Source organism: Martes martes, assembly GCF_963455335.1.
Source record: "Martes martes genome assembly, chromosome: 4".
Classification (NCBI taxonomy): domain Eukaryota; kingdom Metazoa; phylum Chordata; class Mammalia; order Carnivora; family Mustelidae; genus Martes; species Martes martes.
This window is the reverse complement of record NC_137891.1, coordinates 150,821,242-150,846,706: the sequence shown is the minus strand read 5'-3', so window position 1 is coordinate 150,846,706 and position 25,465 is coordinate 150,821,242. Positions and strand designations below refer to the sequence as shown.

At 38.2% G+C, this 25,465-nt stretch overlaps 1 protein-coding gene across 6 annotated transcripts in view; it reads left to right on the top strand.

The window, feature by feature from the left end:
- The window catches only part of OSBPL9 (oxysterol binding protein like 9), a gene marked incomplete at its 5' end in the record, with an annotated part of 170,156 nt that overhangs the window by 29,133 nt on the left and 115,558 nt on the right, over positions 1–25,465 (top strand). For all 6 annotated transcript variants that reach the window (XM_080802615.1, XM_080802611.1, XM_080802614.1 and 3 more), the window contains one exon: positions 2,309–2,359. In XM_080802615.1, coding sequence (XP_080658741.1) covers positions 2,309–2,359 — 51 coding nt within the window. The remainder of the gene's footprint in view (positions 1–2,308; positions 2,360–25,465) is intronic.

Sequence of the window (25,465 nt, the reverse complement as noted above, 5' to 3'; positions counted from 1 at the left end):
TTGAGTGGAATAAAGAAGACTGTCTACTGTCCCTTAAAAATCATTTTTTTAAAAATAATCATTTTTGAACATGAATTTCTGTGGCTCAGTACTTTCTTAAAGAATCAACTTTGATTTATCATTGTAATATTGTTACATTCATAAGTTTAAGAGTCAGTGAAAAAATGGCATAGGCTATATTCTTAGAAAATACTGTAGGCAATGAAAGGGATAAGGCAGATCTTTATATATAGACATATAAATATCCTCAAGAAATATTTGTTTTCTTTCCAGTTTTATTGAGTTATAATTGATTATAACATTGTATAAGTTTAAAGTATACAGTGTGATGATTTGATAAATATATATATTGCAAAATGATAACCACAGTAGGTTAGTTAACATAATCCTTTTTTTTTTTGTGGTGAGAATTTTTAAGATCTACTCTATTAGTAACTTTCGGGTATACTGTACAGTATTGTTAACTATAGAAAATGCTGTACATTAAGTCCTCTATAATCATAACTCAAAGTTTGCCTGTGGAGTATAGTACATTGAATATAAGGCATCTGTGCATCCCTCAAAAGTGGGACAATTTTTTAAAAATACAATTTCATGATGTTGGCTTATTTTACTTGTTTCTTGCTTAGGGGAGTACAGAAAAATAACAGTTGTTGAGGTACTAAATATTTTTAAAACTGATTATATTTCAGGATTCATTTTATTTTATTACACATGACTAAATTTAATTTTAGGAATATTTACTAAATATCAACATAAGGTTAATTATGCAGAACATAGCCTTTCCTCAGCCCAGTCTAGTAACAGAGCAACATTTTAGTAGTCAATATTTTTAAAGCATCTAATATGCACCAGACAGTATTCTGAAGTGTAAGATACAATTCCTACTTCCTAGGGAATATGCAGTCTTGTGGATGAACTAGACAAGTAAATTAGCCATTACAGCACAGGATGGTACATGCCATGATGAGAACATATAGGAGACTCTGGGAGAAGAATGGGAATCCAAATCATAGGTAAGGTAAGGTGTTAATGAGTGACAGCAAGACAGAAAATCAGGGTCAGGGACATTCCAAGCTGAGGAACACTGGATGAGAAATCTCAGAGGCAAAAAATGTGACGTATTTGGGCACTTGAAAAGAGGTAAAGCAATGTTTCTCAAAATGTGGCCCTCCATCTGCCTGAGAGATAATCAACCGGGGGTGAATCTTTAAACTTCTGGGTGATTCTTAGCCCTCTAGGTAATTCTCAAACTCTCTGAAATATGAGAAACACTGTGCTAGAGTTAAGGGGCATGAGGAAGAATTAAAATTAGTGTAATAAACATACTATATTAAAGGCACACAAAATTCATGATTAGGTTTATTTGTGTAATTATAAAAGGCTTTCATTTTATTTTTTTATAGTTGACATTCAGTATTAGTTTCAGGTGTACAACATAGTGATTCAACATTTGTATACATTACTCAGTGCTAATCACAATAAGTATAGTTATCATCTCTTACCATACAAAGTTATTACAGTATTATTGACTATGTTCTCTATGCTGTACTTTTCATCCCCATGACTTAATGTATTTTATAACTAGAAGCTTATACCTCTTAATCCCCTTTACTTATTTTTCCTATCCCCCCCCAACCTCCTCTGCTCTGGCAACTACCAGGTCTCTGTATTTTTGAGTCTGTTGCTGTTTCATTTTTTAGATTCCACATATAAATAAAATCATAGGTATTTAGCTTTCTCTGTCTGACTTATTTCACTTAACAATATACCCCGTAGGTCTCTCCATGTTGTCACAAATGGCAAGATTTCATTCTTTGTTATGGCCGAGTAATATTCCACTGTGTGTATATGTGTGTGTATACACACATATATCTTCTTTACCCATTCATCTGCTGATGTACTTAGGCTGGTTTCATTTCTTGGCTTTTGTGCATAATGCAATAAATATAGGGGTGCATGTGTCTTTTCTAATTAGTGTTTCTATTTTCTTTGGGTAAATACCCAGAAGTAGAATTACTGGATCATATGGTATTTGTATTTCTAATTTTTTCAAGATATTTTCTGTAGTGGCTGCACCAGTTTACATTTCCACCAACAGTGCCCCAAAGTCTTCACCACCACTTTAAAACATAGTCATTTGAAACTGCTAATTCCTATCTTTAAGCGATTTGGGAGGTTGGAGGGGGATGGAGGATATGGATAAAGAATGGAAGTATTTACTACTGTAATTTTTTTCTTTATCCCCAGATGATTCTAAATATAGTCTGTAATTTTTTATTCATTGAATGTTTTTGTTTTCTTTTAGTCCAAGGACAAAATGATGAGAGGCTCTCGCAGAGGATGTGTTAGACTCAGAGTGAGTATTTATTCATTTTTATGAAAACCAATTTTGATGGGAAAAAATATTTTGATGGAATCACGGAGGTCTAAATTTAGTTTTCTCATTTAATTTTTGAGACAGGCAACCAAGGTTCAGAAAAAAAAGATCTCTCCATCTTAACTACTAGCCAGTGCCAAAACCAGGACTAGAATGCCATTCTTTGACTTGCTGTTTTAATGTTGTATCCATGACTTAACGCAGCTACTGATTTTTTTTTCTTTAACCTCTGTTTTACAGTTAGTGACCAGGGTTAGAACTTAATGAGTTATAGTGTTAGTAGTAGAGCAAATAGTAGGAATAACTCTGAAAAGTCCCTACTTAATAGTTGCTTTGTTTTTACTATTCAACACTGTTTGATAAGGGTCTATGTAGCAGTGATGTCCAACAGAAATACAATGTGAGACACATATATAATTTAAAATTTTGTTGAAGTCACATTTAAAAAGTGCCGCTTTCCTTACGGCGCACGGGAGAAGAATGAGGCACAAACAAGTCAGCTCTGAGAGAGAGAGGGAGCAGGGGACGACAGCTGGAAGGACTGCCCCCCCCCCAACAACTCCTCAATCCCGTATTTATTAGATACAAGATAGCAACAAAGGAGAAGAAAAGAAGGTTATACAACAGCCATATGTCTAGTAGTAACAACAAGAAGGAATGTGAGTCAGGTGTTGGTCACAAGTTTTAGAGGTAAATGAGGTAAACAAGAGGAGGAGTAAGGTGTGTCTGGTCCAGCAGCATGGATTTGTAGTTGAGCCAGCTAACTTAAAGGGATTACCTTAACAGCAGGCTTTCTCTGAGGCAGCGGAGACTACGAAAAAGGGAAGCAGGGTGGCCTTCTGCCCAGAGCAAGCCAGGCATCCCAGCTGCTCGGCTTCAAGGATGTATATCATCCCCTCCACCAAAGACCTGCAGCTAGTACATGTTTTTCTCAAGGTCATCTTTAAGCATGCTTGCGTTAAAGTTATAGTTACAGTTACAGTTTAAACAGTATATTATTCTGAGGGACAGTTACAAAAAGGAAAAAGAAACAGGTGAAGTTAATTTTAATTTATTTTGTTTAGGCCAGTATATTCCAGAATATTACTATTTCAACATGTAACAGTAAAAAATTATTAATGAGATATTTTACCTTTTTTTTTTTTTTTAAATCGTAAGTCTTCAAAATCCAGTGTGTCTTTTACACTTACGGCTTCTCTCTGTTTAGATTAGATGCATATCAGGTGCCCAGTAACCACATAAGCCTAAGTAGTGGCTTCCTTACTGGACAGTGCAGGCTTATAGCTTCACACTGTTTTTAATTGCTTGTTCAGGTTCCTTCATTGTCCAAGTTTCTAAAGGCAAGAAAAAGTGCATGATTGGTGGTATAATTTCTAGTATTCCATTATATCTAAAGATGAGTCTGCCTTTATCATAACCATGTAGATCAGCTTTTTGTAGTCTTATCTTTTTCTGGCTTCTGTTGCTTTCTTTCTGCCATCTTTTTCTGCATGTTTGGTTTTGAAGATGTGAATATATTTGGTAAACATACTACTGCCTTTATTAACAGTAACGAATTGGCAGAAATGGGAAATAACTGAGAAAGAAACCAAATTATTACTTTTTTTCCAATTTATTGAAACTAAAAGAAAAAACCCAAACAGTGAACATTTCTCCTAGGCTACCCCCAGCTTCTGGCAATGACCAGTCTATGTGATACAGAGTGGGTTTTTTTCTGTTGTTGTTGCTTTAGATATTAGTCAGTATTTGTTTCTCTGTCTGACTTATTTCACCTGGTGTAATGGCCTCACGGTCTTCCTGTTGTCAAATATGACCCAATTTCATTTATTTTTATGGCTGAATAATATTCAGGTATGTGTGTGTGTGTATGGGTGTGCTTACACCCATACACACACACACAGATAAATACATAAAGAGATACATATAATACAATTTCTTTATGCATTCGTCCATCACTGGATACTGTTTCTATATCTTTGCTATTGTAAAAATTGCAGCAGTGAGCATGGGGGCGCATATGTCTTTTTGAATTAGTGTTTTCATTCTCTTCAGATAAATACATACAGGTATAATTGCTGGGTCATATGGTAGTATTTTTAATTTTGAAGGGACCTCCACACTGTGTTTCTGTAGCAGCCATACCAGTTTACATTTTTACCAACACAGACTGAGTTGTTTTTTCCACATCTTCACCAACACTTGTTATTTCTTGGCCTTTTTTTTTTTTTTGGTTGCTTCATAAAAACAGTTATGACATTTACCTTCGTTTTCTTTCTTTCTTTTTTTTGTGGTAAAATTGGTATATAACATTATTAGTTTCAGGTGTATGATACAATTTGGTATTTATATACACTACAAAGTGATCATAGTAATTCTAGTTACTATTCATCACCATACAGTTGACTTCTTCACCCCTTTTGTACCTTCCAGCCCTCTTCCACTCTTATGACCAATCTGTTCTCCATATCTATGAGTTTGGTTTGTTCATTTGTTTTTCTTTGAATAAATATCCGGAAGTGGAATAGCTGGATCATATATATGATAGTTCTGTTTAATTTTTTGAGGAGCCTCCATATTGTTTTCCATAGTGGCTGCACCAGTTTACATTCTCACCAACAGTATATAAGATTTCCTTTTCTGCACATTGTCTCTAGCACTTGTTATTTCTTGTCTTTTTGAGATGTGAGATGCTGTCTCATGGTTTTCATTTGCATTTTCCTGATAATTGGTGATGTTGAACATCTTTTCCTGTGCCTATTGGCTGTCTACATGGCTCCGTTAGAAAAATGTCTGTTTGATCCTCTGCCCATTCTTAAATTGGGGTTTTTTTGTTTGGGGTTTTTTGCTATTTAGTATGTGGGTTCTTTATATATTTTGGATATTAACTTTGTTGGATATGTGATTTGCAGATATTTTCTTCTGTTCAGTAAGTTGTCTTCTCATTTTGTTGATGTCCTTCGCTGTGCAGAAGAGTTTAGTTTGATCCTATCCCACTGTTTATTTTTGCCTGTGTTGCCTTTGTTTTTGGAGACAGAACAATGTCAAGGAGTTTACCACTTATGTTTTCTCCGAGTTTTATGGTTTCAGGTCTTGTGCTCAAGTCTTTAATCCATTTTGAGTTAATTTTTGGGTATGCTGTAAGATAATGTTCTACTTTCATTCTTTTGCTTTTGGTTGTCCAGTTTTCCCAGCACAGTTTATTGAAGAGATTGTTTTTTCCTCATTATATGTTCTTGGCTCCTTTGTCATAAATTAACTGACCATATGTGTGTGGGTTTATTTCTGGCTTCTCTATTCCATTTCATAGGTTGATGGGTTTGAAAAATCACCACAGGTTAAGGGTTCAGTTCTACAAGCCTGCTCTCCACCCCTTACTTCAGACACCAGTTGTAAGCCCCAGGCTATTACCTGTGTTCTGACGGACCAGCTACAAATTGGAGGTTCCAACAGCCTCCTCCTCAAGTTCAGTTAATTTGCTAGAGCAACTCACAGAACTCAGGGAAACATGTTTACCAGTTTACTAAAGGATATGATAAAGGATGTGAATCAACAGCCAGATGAAGAGATATAAAACAAGATTGGGGGAAAGGGTATGGAACTTCCATGCCCGCTCTAGGCATGCCACTCTCCCCACCCCATCTCTGTGTATTCACTAACCTGGAACCTCTCTAAACCCAGTCCTTTTTGGTTTTTATGGAAGCTTCAATGCATAGTCATGACTGACTAACTAAGTCTTTGGCCATTAGCTGATTCAGCCTCTAGCCTCTCTCCTCACCTGTGGTTGGAGGTGGGGAGGACTAAAAGTTTCAACTCTAATCACATGGTCTCTCCTCCTGGCAAACAGCTGCCAACCTCCCTCTGTCCCACTTCCAAAAAATTTTTATTTATTTGAGTGAGAGCACGCTTGCGCAAGTGGAGGGAGGGGCAGATGGAAAGGGAGAAGAAAGCTCTATGCTGAGCAGGGAGCTGGATGCAGGGTTTGATCCCAGGACTCTGAGATCGTGACCTGCGCCAAAGGCAGATGCTTAACCAGCTGAGTCACCCAGGCACCCCAACCAGCTCCCATCCTTGGGCAGTTTCCAAAAGTTGCTCCATTTACATAATAAAATACTTTAATCACTCTCAACACCTGAGAAATTCCAAAAGTTTTTGGGAGCTTTGACCCAGAAAGTGTAGGTAAAGATGAAATATATATAAGAAACATATTTTGGTCTTCTGAATAACCAGATATATATTTCTTATAAATCACAATGTTACACGTTGATTTCTAGTTCTATACCATTGTGGTCAGAGAAGATGCTTCGTATTATTTTAGTCTTCTTAAATGTATAGAGACTTCTTTTGTGGTCTAACGTGATCTGTCCTGGAGAATGTTGCATGTTCTCTTGAGAAGAATTTGTATTCTGCTTCTGAATGGAATATTCTGTATTTATCTATTAAGTCCATTTGATCTAATGTGTCTTTTAAGGCCAGTGTTTCCATATTGATTTTCGGCCTGGATGATCTATCCATCGATGAAAGTGGGTTTTGAAGTCCCCTACTATTATTGTAATGCTATCAGTGTCTCGGTTCAGGTCTGTTAATATTTGCTTCATATGTTTTGGTTCTCCTGTGTTGGGTGCATAAATGTTTACAAATGTTATGGCCTATTCTTGAATTAACCCCTTTATCAGTATGTAATACTTTTCTTTGTCTTTTATTACAATTTTTGTTTTAAGGTCTATTTTGTCTGACGTAAGGGTAGCTATACCAGTTTTCTTTTGGTTTCCATTTATACAGAGTATCTTTTCCGCCCCTTCACTTTCAATCTGTGTGTGTCCTTTTATCCGAAATAAGTTTCTTTCAGGTGACATACAAAGTAGTCTAGTTTTATTTATCCATTCAGCCACTCTTTGTCTTTTGATTGAAGAATTTAGTTCATTTATATTTGAAGTAATTATTGATAAGTATGTATTTATTGCCATTTTGTTCATTGTTTTGTGGGGGTTTTTGTAGTTCTCTCTGTTGGTTTTTCTTTTCTTGCTCTCTACCCTTGTAGTTTCATGTCTCTCTTTAGTATTATGTTTAGATTCCTTTCTCATAGGTTTTTGCTTTGTGGTTTCCATGAGGTTCACATATTACAACCTTTATATATAGCAGTGTATTTTAAGTTGATAGCAACTTAAATTTGAGTGCTTTGTAAAAACTATATTTACCCCCCACCTAGTTTTGTGTTTTTGATGTCATATTTTACATCTTTTTATTTTGTGTGTCCCTTAACTAATTTTTGTAATTAACAGTTTTACTACTTTTGTCTTTTAACCTTTAAAATAGCTATAAAAGTCGTTAATCCATCATCTTTACTATGTGGTAGCCTTATGCATGTGGTTTCTACTTCCACATGTTTTCCTGTTAGTGCCTTTTCTTTTCAGCTTAACGATGTCACTTTAATAATGCTTAAAAGGCCAGTTTAGTGACGACCTCCTCTATCTTTAACTTGTCCAGAAAACTCTCCTTCACTTTTGAATGTTAACTTTGCAGGGTACAGTTCTCAGTTGGAAGTTTTTTCTGTCAGCACTTCAAATACAACATTTCACTCCCTTGTGATGTGAAGTTTCTGTTGAAAAATCAGCTGATGATCTTATGTAGGTTCTCTTGTATATCACAAGAATTTTTTTTAAGATCCTCTCTTTAACTCCTTACATTTTATTTCGTGTGTGTGTGTGTGTGTGTGTGTGTATATTTAAAGATTTTATTTATTATTTATTTGACAGACAGAGATCACAAGTAGGCAGAGAGGCAGGCAGAGAGAGAGGAAGGGAAGCAGGCTCCCTGCTGAGCAAAGAGCTCCGATGTGGGGATCTTGAGCTGAAGGCAGAGGCCCTAACCCACTGAGCCACCCAGGCACCCCTATTTATATATTTTAAAAATATTAGAGAGAGAGAACATGAGCAGGGGGAGGGGCAGAGGGAGAGGAAGAAGCAGACTCCCTGCTGAGCAGGGAGCCTAATGTGGGGCTCGATCCCAGGACCCTGAGATCATGACCTGAGCCAAAGGCAGATGCTTAACCAACTGAGTCACCCAGCCTCCCCTAAATTCTGACATTTTAATTATAATGTGTTTTGGTGTGGATCTCTTTGGGTTCCTCTTACTTGGGATTCTCTGTACTTCCTGAACATGGATGTGTGTTTCCTTCCCCAGGTAAGGGAAATTTTCACCCATTATTTCTTCAAATAAGATTATTTCTCTTTTCTTTCCTTTTTTCTGGGAGCCCCATGATGTGAAAGTTAGTTTATTTGATCTTGTCTCATACGTCCCTTAAGCTGTCTTCACTTTTTTCATTCTTTTTTTCCTTTCGTTGTTCTGATTGGGTGAATTCCACTGCCTAGTCTTCAAGCTGACTGATTTTTCTTCTGCTTCATCTAGTCTGCTGTTGAACCCGTTCCGTGTATATTTCAGTTCAGTTGTTGTATTTTTCAGTTCTGTGGCTTCTGTTTGGTACTTTTTTATATTTTCTATTTCTTAAAGTTCTCACTATGTTTACTCATTCCCTGATTGGTGAGCATCTTTATGACCATCGATTTAAACTCTTAAGTAGGTAAATTACTTGTCTCTGTTTCAAGGGTTTTTTCCTGAGGTTTTATCTTGGTCTTCCATTTGGAATATATGCCTCTGTTTCTTCATTTTGTTTGACTCTCTTTGTGGCTTTTGTACAGTAAATAAAACACCCACCTCTCCCAGTCTTGAAGGAGTGGCCTCCTATAGGAGATGAACCTTGTCATTCAACCCTACCTCAATTCTTGGTTGTCTCTCAAACCTTTGTGTTTGTCCAAGCAGTCTGTTACACTTGTAATAGCTCCCAGTAGTTGAGGATGTGCCAAGACCTGTCAGTGTCCCAAAGGTGGAGGATCTCAGCACCTAGATTCAAACTGACTAGAAGCCAGATCCTGGGGCATCAGCTTTTAAATGTATACAATTGATACATAGTCCCTTGGGACTGCAGATGTATGCCCCACTGGCCATGGAGAGCCAGGCCATCTGGAGGCATCTCCAGGATGGCAGTCATGCAGAAATTGGGGCTGCAGATATGTATAAGAGTTCTTTTTTGGGTGATAGCAGAAGTTGGAGCGAGAGGGCCAAGATGGTGTCCACAGCCGGTGTTCCCTTAGAGCAACTCCATAGGTCACTAAATGTGTGCCAGATGTGAAGACTGCCCCTCAAGCCAAAGCTACCAGACAAGGTAAGGGGCCCCCTTCACAGAAAGACTGGGGAATGTGCATCAGCCTGCTGTTCGTGTAGCCTGCCAAGAACCATCTCTTCTATTACCACAGTCTTCTGGAACCCAGCAGCGCAACCCACTCTGGTCACTAGAGCCAGGTGGTTAAAGACATCCTCTGGGCAGTAACCAGAAAATTTGGGGCTCTAGGTGTAAAAACCAGGGCACCGAATGTGTAAAGCTTCCCTCCAAGAAACATTGGAGCTCTGGGGTGTGGCAAAGGGTGAATATTAAGGTAGCATCTACCCTCCAAGGTCTCTGGAAAGGATTATAGTTGGCCCCAAGTTGCATATTTAGTTAGAAGCTTGTCTTTTAGGCTTCAGTCATGATGTTTAGCTAGTAGGTCTCCTTCATAGGAAGACTGGGCTCTGGGTCTGTTGCCTCTGGCATGGTAGCTGTTTAAGAAGTTTTTCCTCTGTTGGTGGTGCTTGGGTGGCTCAGTCAGTTAAGTCCAGACTCTTGATTTCGGCTCAGGTCACAATCTCAGGGTTGTGGGATTGAGCCCCACATTGGAATCCATGCTCAGTGTGGAGTCTGCTTAAGATTCTTTCTCTCCCTCTCCCTCTGCCCCTTTCCCCCACTTGTGCTCAGTTGCACTCTCTCTCTAAAATAAATAAATGAAATCTTTAATTAAAAAAAGAAAGATTTTTTTCTTTGTTGGTTACAGACTGTGGGACCCACAAGTGTAAGTAAGTAAGCAACACTGGTCACCAAAGCCAGGTGATACAGAGGGGTCCCCTGGTAGCAGTTGCAAAAATCAGGGCACCAGATGAATATAATCTCCTTTCTGGATGACACCGATTATTATAGTCCTGTGGGACCAGGAAAAGAAGCTTCTCTGGCCTCCAGATTGAGAGGCATCTCCTGGGTAGTAGCCCCCAAAATGGGGCAGCAGACACATGTAAAAAGCTCCCTTCCAAGAGATAGTGGTGCTCTGGAGCATAGCAAAGGTAGAGTGTGAAAATGGCATCCACCAGTTTCCATCCTTGGCTAGTGTTCCAGGAGGCTCTTAGGTGTGTGTGTTAAATTAGATGTCTGCCTGTAGGGTTGATACTTTGATATAAGCAGGTGAGCCTCCTTGACTTTTAGTCTGAGTGTGATCAGCTGTCTGTGAACTGGACCTTGGGGTGGGTGAGTCAGAGCACCTGAGCCCTTCAAAAGCAGTTTCTCAGCTCGCTGGAGTCTTGTGGGTCTCCAGATGCAACTCCAGTTGATTTTTAAAGATGTTTTATTTCTCCAGTGTATGTCCTAAAGTTGGAATGGCCGATGTGTGGTTTGAACCCTTTGGTCCTCAAGGAGAAGCTCCGGGTTTTGAGTTCTCTCCGGGTTGTGGGATAAAGTACCTGGAGTACGGCTTATGATAAAATTGTATCCCAGCCTCTCCTACCCACTTTGATGTGGTTTTTCTTCTTGTTTAGTGGATGCGTAGTTGTTATTCAACCAGCCTTTTTAAAGGTCTTTTTAAATTTAATTTAATTTAATTTTTTTCAAAGATTTTATTTATTTATTTGACAGAGATCACAAGTAGGCAGAGAGGCAGGCAGAGAGAGAGAGAGAGGAGGAGGAGGAGGAGGAGGAGGAAGCAGGCTCCCCGCCGAGCAGAGAGCCCAATGCCGGACTCGATCCCAGGATCTCGAGATCATGACCTGAGCCGAAGTCAGAGGCCCAACCCACTGAGCCACCCAGGTGCCCCAAGGTCTTTTTTTAAAAGAGGAAATTATCATGTGTAACTGTAGACTCAGTATGTTTATGGGAGGAGATGAGTTCAGGATCTTCCTACCTTGCTGTCTGAAACTGGAACCCAAAGACACAAATCTAATGGAAAAATTCTCATGCTGAGATAGAAGTATGGTGAATTTGCAGGATGGAAATAAGACAGGCTTATTTTGAGCAGATGTTGTATATGTGATAGCATATAGATTTTTAAAAATTCAGCTTATTAAACTGTTTACTGGTTTTTTTTTTCTTGGTTTCTCTTTTGTCGTCTTGGTTTTATTGCTTTTCTAAGCATTTGTTACTGGCCTTAGTCACCACCCAGTCTGGCATTAACTGGTTTCTTGGCTTGAGATAGCTAAGTAGGACGACCTTGGCAGAGCTGTATTGAGATTGCTCATCAGTTGAATTCAGTCTGGGTTTGGGCTGCTGTCTCATTGTTACATTTATGCACTATTGTCTTTTCTTTCCTTTTTTTCCCCTTTTCTTTCTTTTTTAAAAGATTTTATTTATTTATTTATTTGGCAGAGCGACAGAGATAGTGGCAGAGATAGCGAGAGAGAGCTTGAGTGGGGAGGAGAGGAAAAAGCAGGCTCCCTACTGAGCAGGGAGCCCGATACGGGGCTCAATTCTAGGACACTGGGATCAAGACCTGAACCAAAAGCAGATGCTTAAACTGACTTGAGCAACCCAGGTGCCTCTATTTTTTTCTTCTTCCTTTTTTTTTTTTTTTAAGATTTTATTTATTTATTTGACAGACAGAGATCACAAGGCAGAGAGGCAGGCAGAGTGTGTGGGGGAGAAGCAGGCTCCCTGCTGAGCAGAGAGCCCGATGAGGGTGCTCGATCCCAGGACCCTGGGATCATGACCTGAGCTGAAGGCAGAGGCTTTAACCCACTGAGCCACCCAGGCGCCCCTATTTTTTTCTTTTAATATAACTTAATTATTAACCCTTGTGACTACCATTCAGGTTAAGAAATAGGTTAACCCAGGTTAAGAAATAGAATTTTGGCAGCTACCCTGGAAGCCTCTTTATGTGCCTCATTTAATTATAGGCCCCTCCCTGTCTCTTAAATTAACCGCTGTTCTATAGTAATCAGTTCTTGAATTTATATTCCTAAATTCTGTACTTTGTCTGCCCTTCTTTTTAACTTGATACCTCTTGTTTGTAATTTATGTATTGAAGAATCCAGTAGGACCTTTAGGAGTTTTCCATACACTGATTGCATACAGCTATAATTCTGCATATTCTTCTGCCCTCTGCTTTTCCTGCAAATTGGCAACTGGATGCAGAGAGTAGATAAGACTCAGGTTTCATCCCCTTGGTAAGGCTATAGGTGATGGTGTGTTCTTTTATCAAGAGGTACATAGTATTTGGCTTTTGCTCCTTATTGATATTAGCAGCTACTGATGCTCAGTACCTAGATTCATCAGCTTATCTGGGGGTTTCAAAATTATGATATTTCATCGTTTAGTTCTAATTTTTATCAGAAATATTTTATAAGGAGTTCTCTTCGTGAATTTGGTTACCCAGTGCTGCAGATCAAATAAACAGAATAAATGCTTGATTACTTCGTTTCACTTACCTAGTTTTTAAGATAAGGAATTGGCTTAAAACAACACTGATTTTATAAATATCCAAAAAAAAAATTGAAAGCAGACTCAAATAGATACTTGTGCACCCATGTTCATAGCAGCATTACTCACAGTAGCCTAGAATTAGAAGCAACTCAGTATTCAGTGGATGAATGGATAAGCAAAGTATGGTATATACATACAATGGGATATTACTTAGTCTTAAAAAGGAAAGAAATTTAGACACATGCTACAACATGTATGAATCTTGAGGGCATTATGCTAAGTGAAATAAGCCAGTCACAAAAAGATAAATACTGTATGATTCTACTTACATGAGGTACCTAAAGCAGTCAAATTCATGGACAATGGTAGTTTCCAGGGGTTGGAGGGAAGAGAGATTGGGGAGTTAGTGTTTTGTTTTGTTTTTAAAGATTTAATTTATTTGTTTGATAGAGAAAGAACACAAGCAGGGGGAGTGGGACTGGAAGAAGCAGGCCCCCCACTGAGCAGGGAGCCCGACATGAGACTCGATCCCAGAACCCAGAGATCACGACCTGAGCCAAAGGCAGACGCCCAATGACTGAGCCACCCAGGCATCCCGGGAGTTAGTGTTTAATGGGTACATAGTTTTAGTTTGGGAAGATTAAAAAGTTCTGGAGATGGACATTGATGATGGTTGCACAACGGCATGAATGTACTTAATGCCACAAAATTGAACACTTAAAAATGTTTAAATGGTAAATCTTATATAACCACAATTAAAAATCCTCTGGGGCCTGGTGGGGGGCAGTGGAGGGAGTGGGGAGAAACACCTTTACCTGTTTATTATCTCACAGTTCTATAGACCAGATATTTCAAGCATTCTCTGCTTAAGGTTTCCCAAGGCTGAAATCAAGGTATTGACTGGGCTGGGTTCTTACCTGGAGGCTCTGAGGAAGAATCTAAGGGAGAATCTGTTCCAAGGTCTTTCAGGTTATTGGCAGAATTCAGTTGCACGTGACTCTGGGACTGAGGTTCTTGTTTTCTTGCTAGCTGTCAGCTGGGTTCTTTGTTTCTGAAAGCTGCCCATATTGTCATGTGACCCCTCCCAGCTTCAAGGCAACAGGGCAGGTGCATTCAATCTTTCTTTTGCTTTGAATCTAACTTCCCATTCTGCTACCAGCTGTAGAAAACACTGCCACTCCTTTTATGAGACAGGATCTCCACTGCCACTCCTTTTAAAGGGCCTCCTGTGATTAGCCACCAGATAATCTCCCTTTTGCCCTGATCACTCCAGTGATAACTCATTCTGTAATATAATCACTTCAGAGATATCTCATCCTATTATTAGGTTTCTAACCACACCGAAAGGGAAAGACATTATAACATTATATAGGGGCAAGGGTCATTTAGGGTCTTTTTTTTTTTTTTAAGAATTCTGCTTACCATGCAGCATGATGGAGAAGAACCAGGCATACCTGTGTTTGAATCTTATTTTTGCCCTTGTTGACTGGAAGAAGAAAGTTACGTGTAACCTTCCTGAGTTTGAGTTTTCTCTTGAAAGTGGGGATTATAATACCCTTGAAGAATTTTGTGAGGATTGGGCACCTGGTACATAGATGGAAGCTGTTAATTAGTTGTGTGTGTATGTGTGTCTGTTTTAAGAGTCTCTGTGGTATTTTTAAAAAGTTGGACTGCCATTTAGCTTCCCTGTTTATGAATCTTTTGGAGAGTTTGTTTATAATTAGGTTCCCAGGTCCTACTCTCTTAGATACACTGTTTCAGAATAGGGTCTAGACCCTATTTTTTAAAACGTTTTGTTTTGTGATTTTGTTGAGCAGCTAAGTTTGGGACCACAAGTGTAGTAGAAAGAATCCGAGACCTGGGGTGGAATCTCACTCAGCTGTACCCTTTAACTGATTCTGTGCCGTTGGGCAAATTTCTTAACCTCTGCGAAGATAACCTGTAACTTGCAGGGTTGTTGTGAGACTTAGCAATTACCTATGTACAGGGTTTGGCACATAGTTACATATCTAATTGATGATGATGATGATGATGTGATGGTGATAGGTAATGCATTTATCATCTAGATTCCAAGTGAACTTAATGAGCTATCATTGATGTGTGCCACAGATCTCTCCCCACTTCTTCATCCATCCCAGACTGTGTTCCAACTACACTATACTTCTCTGTTCCTCATTGTGTTTCTTCATTCCTCATGCTCCTGATATCGCAATATCAGAAATTCTTCTTTTTTCTTACATTAGAAATTCTATACCCATATCTGGTGAGCTCATCTTCTAGAGACTTTTCAAATGTGCCTTCTTCTGTGTAGCATTCCTGATCCACATCCTTTTAACAGACTTTGTCCTCCTCTACCATTTCAATGTTTGCTACATATGTTAATGAAAGCACGTATTGCATGGTATTACATATTTTTTCTCTTTTCCCTACCCAGATAGTGAGTTCCCATCCACTGTCACAGTGTCTGGTACATAGTAAGTAGGTACTCAAAAAAATGCTTATTGTTGATTTTGTATACTTATAAAAATAATAGTTATGGAATTTGCCTTTACTATAGTTTACATAGAAAAGAACTATGGAAGTTATCTTAAACACAGAACGAGCCAGTGGTGTGGTATGATTTCTGGAAAAAGCAAGGGGCGCCAGGCAGGCTCTTTCGGTAGAGCATGCACCTCTTGATCTCGGAGTTGTGAATTCAAGTCCCAAGCTGGGTGTGGAGCCTGCTTAAAAGCAAAGCAGAACACATAATGTGGCTTTAGACTATGTAAAAGAATAAAGAATAGAGAAAGGAATCAGTAGTTACTGAGGAAGCTCTTTGGATCAAGCACTGTGCTGGATGATTTTCACATGTAAATTTCTGTGATAATCCTGTTCAGTAAATGGCGTTAGGAGGAGACAGACCCAAGCTACTTTTAGTAATTTACCAAGGTCATGATGTAAATACTGAATCTGGGACTGAATTTGTGTCTGTCTCGTTACAAAACTCTTGTTTAATCCTTAGTGTTACCAGGCTTCTCTATTATTTTTGATTTATAGGAGTTAATTTAGACATTCCCAGCTTGTTACAAGGTAGTGGAGGAAAGCAGAACAGTGAAAAAAACCATTTTCTTCCCAGTATTTTTATGGTCTTTGACTATATTGGTGGTCAAGTGTATGCCACTAGGTGGTGCCCTCGCCTTAATAGAAATGTAGAATGTTGGTTGAGACCTGGGGTCTAATTCCACCCCCCCAACCCCCCCCCCCCGACATCATCCCCCCTTCCCGTATTAGCCAAAATAAAACATTGATATTTCTAGGAAAAGTCTGCAAAAGGGAGATGTAGCAGTATTAAAAAGGTGGTATGTAATATAGACAAACAAGAAGCCATGTATGAAATGGAATTCAAGTCCAGATTCTGCTGCTTACCAGCTTTGTGTCTTCAGGCAACTCAGCTATTTAGCTTTGAATCCTATTTTCTGCAACGAGCATCATATTATTTACTCATAGAATTATGAATATCAAATTAATTGATGTAATAAAAAGTATTCCAACACAGTGTTTGGGACTTAGGTTCTTAATGACTGGTGGTTAGTGTTGTAATTAATTTATAAAATGAATCTCAGATTCAGAAGAATTCTGTAGGGCCTTAGGAATCACCAAAGTAGGGTGAATTATACTCAATAAAGTTTTTATGCTGAATGTATTGTGCGTTTTCAAAAACTGTTAATCCACACGTGACTTCAAGTAACAATTTTTACCCAGCCCAGTGAAGTGAGTACTCCATTTACCAGTTGTGCTGGCCATCAGAGTTGACTGATTTTCCCTGAGGGATACATCATCTGTTCTCTTTTCTTTTAGTCCGTCATAAGAGAGGTCAGCAGTGTATTATCATGGATTATTAATAGTTTTAGCGCTGGCTTTTTTTTGGTAATGCCTTATTTCATTGACTGTACATTATTTTTTCCAAATGGTAACGTCTCAGGCTTTGGGATTCATCTTAAAATCATTGCCATCTTAGAGTGGATGCAAAAAGGTATTTTTAGGTTAATGTGTAAGTTCAAGAATGTCTTCACTTTTGGGGGTACCTGGCTGGCTCAGTTGGTAGAGGGTGCAACTCTTCATCCTGGGTTTTGAGTTCAAGCCCATTGCTGGGTATAGACTACTTAAAAATAAAATCTTAAAAAAAAAAAAAAAAAGAATGTCTTCACTTTTGTCCCCTTAGATCTGCATCCTGTAAGAACCTCTGTCTATTGTTCTGTCATTTCATTATGAAAAATCACTCTATTGATTTCTGCCTTTAAATTCAATAGCTTTTTTTGCAAGTATCATCTCTGAATTTGACACTGAAAATGTCCTCCTTTGGGCAAGATGTAAACTTTTGCTTAATATCTGTGATTGGTACATAGATACCATTTTATTACATTTTCTGAATGTGTATAATATAATTGTAAATTAAAAATAAGGTGATGAAATGTTAGCCAAGAAATGTTGGCCAAAAGAAAGCTTGGAAACAGTATTAATATGAGACCTAATAGACTTTAAGAAAAAATATTTGTTACAGAAAAAGAATTTAATAAAAATGCATTATCACATAGATAACATTCTTTGACAACAGTGGTATAAATAAGAAATCCCTTAATGAAACAGTAGCCATTCACTGCTTTACACACATACTTCTAAATAATTCATTGGTGAATGTAGATTTCATGATGGAAATTATGAAATATTTAAACCTGAATAATAATGAAGGGACCACATGCTAAAACTGCATCTAAGGCAATCTATGATTTGTTATCTTAAATTAGTATAAAACAGAGATTGAAAATTAATGAACTAAGCATTAAATTTAAAAATTAGAAAAGGTACTAATAAAGTAACAAGAAAATAACAAAGGAAATTTTTAGACCAGAGTAATGTAGATGTCAAGGGGTGCCTGGGTAGCTCAGTCAGTTGGGGTCTGCCTTCGGCTCAGGTCATTATCGCAGAGTCCTGGGACTGAGCCCCAAGTTAGGCTTCCTGCTCAGCAGGGGAGTTTGCTACCCCCTCTGCCCCTACCTCCCTGCTCATGCCCTCTGTCCCGCTTGCTTGCTCTCTCAAATAAACAAATAAAATCTTAAAAATACATAGATGTCAAAATCCTAAACAAAATACAGCAAACCACACCCAGTAATGTATAAACAAAAGGTATTATGACCAAATGGAATTTATTCTGGGAATACTAGGATGCTAATTTTAAAGTTGAAGTTATTTACCATATTGATAGATCAAAGGAGGAAAAACTGCATGACCATTTGAATAAATGGCAGAAGAAGCAGTGACTAAAATGAAAACATGCCGTAAAAATCAAGCAAGCTAGGAATAAAAGAATAGTCTTAACCTGGTGAGGGGTATTGGCTTGGCTACAATGCTACCAGTGATAATAGTGAAAAAGTAGAAAAATCTGCAGCAAACAGGTGGCTGCTTTTGCTGCATCTTTAAATATTGTACTCTGGAGGGCCCAGTGAATGCTGTAAGACAAAAGACAGGGAAAAAGGCTTGGAAGGAAGAATCAAAATGAGTATTTGCCGATGATGTTTCTGTAACTGTACTATAGGTCCTGGCAAACATGTAACATGAGAATGAGAAAAAAATTCAAAGAAAAGGATTGGAAGGGAAGAATAAACATTATTGGTATTTGCAGGTATGATGTCTGTAGAAAAAAAAATCATGGGGCAGCTGGATGGCTCAGTAAGCTGGGTGTCCAGCTCTTGATTTTGTTTTGCTTGTTTATTTTTAAAGATTTTCTTTATTTGAGAGAGCAAGAGCACAAAGGGAGAGTGAAAGGGAGAAGCAAACTCCCTTCTGAGCAGGGAGCCTGATGTGGGACTCCTTCCCGGGACCCTGAGATCATGACCTGAGCTGAAAGTAGATGCTTAACCGACTGAACTACCTAGGTGCTCTGCAACTCTTGATTTGGGCTCATGTCATGATCTCAGGGTCCTGGGATCAAGCCCTATGTCTGTTCTGTGCTCAGTAGAGAGTCTGCTTAAGGATTCTCTCCCTCTCTTTCTGCCCTTCCCCTGCTTGTGCTCTTCACGTGCTCTCTCTCTCTCTCTCTCAAATAAGTAAATCTTTAGAAAAAATTTGACAAGAATCTACAGAAAAACTATTTAAATGACTAACCTTCAGCAAAGTTATTGGATATGAAATCAATATGCAGAAAACATATAGCATTCCTCAAATGACCCGCAGAAAATTAGGAAAAATTTACTAAAAAATATTTATAATAGGGGTGCCTGGGTGGCTCAGTTGGTGAAGCGTCTGCCTTTGGCCTAGGTCATGGGTTTAGGGATCCAGCACTGCCTCAGGCTTCCTGCTTAGCAGGAAGCCTGCTCCTCTCTCTACCACTTCCCCTGCTTGTGTTCCTTCTCTTCCCTCTTTCTCTCTGTCAAGTAAATAAATAAAATCTTTTAAAAATGTTCATAATAAGAACTGTACGTTATTAGGAATATGTGTTACAAGAGAAATGAACTCCTTTGACAGAGGAAAATTGTAAGACTTCATTGAAAGACTAAAGGAAGATCTGAACATTGAAAAAGCTCTATACTGTTCCTGCTTGTTAGACTCTATCATGTATATGCTTATTTCCTTTAAATCTGTAAAGACATTTATTCCGTTAAAACCACAAGTAGGCTTATGAAAAAACTTGGCAAGGTGATTCTGAAAGTCATTTAAAATGGTAAAGAGGCAAGAAAAAATTGAATAAAGAGTTGGGGGACTTGCCATTCCAGATGTTAAGGCTTTTTATGAAACTGTGGTAATTAAAATGATATGGTCTTAGTATATGGGGAGAGGAATTATCAGTGGCACAGAAGAGAAGTAGAACCATGCAACTGTGGGAGTTCAGAATATGACAGCATTGTAAGTCAGACATTGTCACTCAGTAAATGAAGCTGCGTCATATGGAAAAAATAAAATTTACTTCTTACCTCATGCTATACACAAAAATTTCCAGAAGTATTAAAGGTATAAAATGAAAATTCATTTTTATAAGAATTGTATAGAAGAAAGTCTTGATGATGTCAAGACAGAGTAGGATGTTTTAAAGCATAAACCATCATAGAAAAGATTCATAGATTTGACAGCATTCGAATTTTAAAACCTTTGAACACTACCGCCAGCCAAAAGACACCACAATTAAAGAGAAAAATAGCCCATGGACAGGAGAGAAGATATTTACATTGCATAGAACTGACAAAGGATTAATATCCAGAATATATAAAGAAATTCTACAAATGGATAAAAAAGATAAAACCCAAAGAACACATACAAAAGACAAAAAGAATGACCCAAAAGATAAAAGAATACCCCAAAAGAAAATGTGCAAAGGATATGCATACTCAGTTTATGTAAGAGGAAATAAGAATGGCAATAAATGTGACCAGGTTCTTATTCTTAGTGATAACAGAAAATGCAAATTAAAACTTCAGGAATATAGTATTTTTGTCATGTTGCCAAGAATTTATAAAGTCTGATTATACGTAGTGTTGGCTATTGACTAGGGGTTATAGAAACTGCTTAATCAATACAGTGCTGGTTGGGACATAAATCAGTGCAGCCACTTAGGAGAGCCAGTTCGGAGTATTTAGTAAAGTTAAGAGGATGCCCAGCTCCACATAAAAGTGGAATTCTGTTCCGTTTCAGAGCATATGGTTCACACTTTCTTACAGAAGTGTTACCAGGAGACATATAGTGGTGGTTATTGCTGGATTATTGGAATAGGAAAAATTAAAAATAACCTAAATGTTCTGCATAGGAGAACTGATACATTGTGGTATACTTATATAATGGAATACTATATAGCAGGTAAAATGTATACATATATTCTCAAAATGGATTGTGTGTGTACCTACATATATTCTCAGCATGGAAAATATGTATGTGTATATGTATAAATGTGTATGTATATGTATAAAGTATATATATGTATTATTTAAAATGAACAAATCTCAATATTGAGTGAAAAAAATTTGTTTGCTGTTCTCTTACTATTACCTAGAATAAAATACTTGCTGAATCAATGAATGATGTTAAAGTAGGTCTTCCATGCAGCAGCATCTTTGGTAAGCAGGCTAAACCTCAAGCTTTCCTCCTTCCCTCCATTTTGTTGACTCCTCTTTTTTCCCTCTAGGTGATGTGCTCTTCCAGGGCAGAGATATATTTTATTCCTATTTACGTTCCCTGGCTATTAATGTTTCTGGCTTAGAATAGGCATTTAATAAATGTGTAGAAGTAATTAGTGAATATTGCTTATTATAGTAATGCAGTGTTTAGAGAGGGCTTTGAATCAGGAATTGTAAGACCTCAATTATCCTGCCTTTTTGACCTTTCTGAGCTTCAGTTTTCTAAGAGTAATACCTGTTCTGCCTAAATCTCCAATACCATATTTAAATGTGTTACATGAGTGTAAGAGATTTCTAATATTTCACCAGGGAGAGAAAATACGTGGTTGTGAAGTTACTGTGGGAGTAGCTGTGCTGTGTATTCTTGGCACCGTCTACCTTCCTTTTAGGAGTTGTGTGAGCAATCTGTGTCCTAGAGGAGAGTTATCATTTCTTTTTTATTTCTTTAGAGCCAGTTTATCAACCCACTTTCTGTTCTTGCAAAGGGAGATTGACCCTAAAATAGCCAGAATTCTGTTTTGTGGGTGGTTTTTTGTTGTTGTTGTTTTTGTTGTTGTTCTTGTTGTTGTTTTTTAATCAAAGCCATGAGAGTAAAACTTTCTTTGGTATTAGAACTATATCTCATTTCTGAAATATGTTTGTGTGTAAAGAGGAGAGGAGAAGAGGGAAAGTCAGGAAATTCATCTGGTTGCACTAGACTCCAGTTCCAGTTACTTTCTTTCTTTCTTTTTTTTTTTAAAGATTTTATTTATTTATTTGACAGAGATCACAAGTAGGCAGAGAGGCAGGCAGAGAGAGAGAGAGAGAGGAGAAAGTAGACCCTGAGATCATGACCTGAGCCAAAGGCAGAGGCACTGAGCCACTTAGGCGCCCCCAGTTACTTTTTATCTTGAACTTGGATAGTGTGACCCTGAAGCAGCATATTCCTTGATTAGCCCAAGTACTGATAACCTGAAAGGTTGAATCATCTTGTATCTTCAGAAAAAAAATCATGGAAAGTCACTAAAATAAATAAATAAACACACACACACACATTATGTTGGGACAGTGGGTAGTGGAAACAGGGTTGAAATAAAACTTTGGCATTTTGATGGACTACCATAGTAAAGAACTTCACTTAATAATAGAATATTATTTTATATGTGGATTAGTAAAAGGGGTTTCACTTTGCCAGATGTAAAAAATTAGCAGTTTAAACTCAGATAAAGGGAGAGGATGGTTGTTTGGCAGAAGAGAATCTGGGGCAGTTGGTAAACCTCAAGCTGCCCAGCTGTAGCATTTGGTAAGAGATGAGAGGTAGGCATGGAGCAAATCACTGAGGACACTGTAGGCTAGGCTATGGCAGAGTGACCATAACCCCTAACCAGGACACTGTTAATTATTATACCAGGACAAGAGGAATAATTGAACTGTCTCAGGCAATTCAGGTCATACGGTACCATTATTTGAAGGTGAAGAAGAGCCACTGATACAGTTACATACCCTACAAGGAATGGGAGGTTAAAAAAATTTAGGCAGGAGGTTTGGGCAAGTCTGAATAATCTTGACTGGAAGGGAATGAGAGGGGTGTGCGAACTGCTGGATGAAGATGTGTAATTGAAAATGATTGTTGTTGTTCAACAGGGTAAAGAATTTGAACATGTATAAATGCTATTGGGAAAGAGCCAGTAGTCAAATAAGTTGACAGTTGGTAGAGTCACACACCTAAGGAACGGTGATAGGGTATGGAGCTCTTTTTTCATATGACAAGTGGAAAGGAAGCAAGAATGATTATAGGTGTGGGTGAATGTTCAAAGTAATGGCAAGACCTGATGGGACTGGGAGGTTGTTAGCTAGCTTCCAGAGTCTTCAAAGAAGCATTTGGGTAGAGGAAGGGAAAAGTGTAATGGGCAAGAAAAGAATGCTTTCTCCTGTATAGGTTGTCACAGGTATTTAGGTAGAAATATTTCTGAAGCACAACTTAGGTCATTAAGGGTCATTGAAGGAGAGTTTCAAGAAAGAAGTGGTCAGCAGCAGCAACAGTGCCTTTGACTGGTGGTATATGACAAAACTGGAGAGTGCTGAAGTGGTCATGGAGACCTGTGAGAGTGTAGTTTGGTAGTAGTGGTGGGTGGTTGTAGTAGGTGGGAAAGAAGCTAGAGTACAGGAGTGGGTGAAAGGTTAAGGCGTGGACAGTTTCCAAAAAGCTCCTCTGTGAAAGCAGTGAGAAAGGAGGTGGTAGCTAGGAGGAGATACGGGGTTTTGCTTTTGTTTAACAAATGGTTGGAAATTGAGCTTGAGGAAGAACATTTGGAAGAACATTTAAAAAGTGCAATTACTTGGTGTGTTTGGTTTTTTCCCCTAGAGTGGGGAAAGGTAGAAGGGTCTGGTTGATGATGGTGAAAAGGTTGGTTGGGCCAGATTTTGAATAATCTTGAATGGCATTGAAGAAATGTTGACTTTACACATTAGTCCAAGGAAGCTTTTAAGTATCTTTGTCTCGTTTGAGAACCTGTGCTTTAGAAATACTACTCTGGCAATAGCAAAGACTGAACTAAAAGGTAGCCAGACTGAAAGGAGACAGATTGCCTATGAAGAATGTAGTGATGAGAGCCTGAATTAGGGCATTGGCAGTTCATGGGATGAAGAAGAGTTGGCATTTTTGAGATTATAGTTCAGAGGTGGAATGAACACAACTTGTGGTGATGGAATGAAGGAGAACGTGTGTAGAACCTAGTGGTTTCCATCTGAGTTGACTATATAACTGGTAAATTCACAATAAGAGACACAAAACAAAGAGCAAACATTTGGTACTGGGGTGACTTATAATGGCTTTGTTGAGATATAATTCACATGCAGTGCAATTCACCCATTTAAAGCATACAATTCAGTGTTTTTAGTGTACTCACAGAGTTGTGCAACCATTCCCACAATCAATTTTAGAATGTTTTCATAAAGAAACCCATACCCATTAGCAGTCACTCCCGATGTTACCCTACTTCTTTCCCTCCCCCCAACCCTAGGCAACCATTAAATGTACTGTTAGTCTTTATTAATTTACCTATTTTGGACATTTCAGATAAATGGAATTTTACGGTCCTTTGTGACTGGCTTCTTTCGCTTAGCATAATGTTTTCAAAGTTATCCCCGTAGAGGATCACTTTTTACCTTGTATCATGCTCACCTCCTTGCATGTTTTATCTCCTCCTCTGCAACATTAATGCCTTGAGGGCAGGAACTATTGTTATATATTCTAGAGCTGTATCTAGCACATATTTTTGTATTCAGTTGTAACTTAGCAAATATTTGATACATCATAAATTAGAAGTTAACTCAGTAACCACAAAATTAAGTTAACGAGAATGATCTGCTCCCACACATGCTTACTCCCTGAGATGTGTTTATGTTTGCTGTCATGGAATAAGTTGGTACCATGCCAGTGGTTCTGGTTCTGACATTAATTGTGTGACCTTGGGTAAGTCATTATATCATTATACTCTCAGGAGACACTTTACTTAACTGAAAACAAGGATAAAAGTCCCAACCCAATCTGAAACTGAGGAAAAACTAAGATAATTCAAGTTGATGGGATTTGGATGGAGTTGGGGTTTATCTAGACAACCTCTGAGAAGATATTAACGAATGTTTAGCTCTATTACCTAATCCTCTTGGGACAGGAGTAGCCTTTATTCATAGGATTAGGTATTTTGGCCCCTTGATTCTTCTCAGTCCCCATTTTCAAGGTCCTGGCATGCTGCTGCTTTGGTTAGCATTCTGGGGCATTTTACCTATGTTATGTTCCCTAGCTTTTTTCTCTGAAATACTTTAGACACTTGTTTCTTAAGGACATTAACCAGTACACTTCCTATTTTCCATAGCTTCCAGTTTTCTAATTCCTGTTGTCTTAATGGGCTGTTTGTAGTTGAATACAAATATTTAAAAATTTGAAACTTACCCTGTCCACCTTCTTGAAACAAACAACTTATAAATAAATGCAGTCTCCTCCTCCCCCATCTTTTGGGGAGTTGTTGGTGCTTTTATTTAAAAAAACTCATATTGGGTGTGTACTTGAAGGTCATGTATCGATAAATAATAATACAGTCTTCAACTTTCAAGATCTCATGGCAGTTCAGTGGGAGGAGGCAGACATATAAACATGTCACAGCGGAAGGTGTAGTTGCAGAGCCATGTGCGAGTGGTTATGGAAGCACATATGGAAGAAGTGATTGGGACCATCTTTTGAAGCAAGTGTCACCTGACATTTCTGCACTAACAAGTGTAAACAGAAGCAGCCTGATGAAGAGGATCTGCATTCTTTGGCCTCACAATAACCGGGTGTGGAGGAGGTTTCTGGCTCCTCATTTTAGAGAGTAGTCCAAAGCTCAGAAAAGCTCAGTGGCTGACTCTTGAACATAG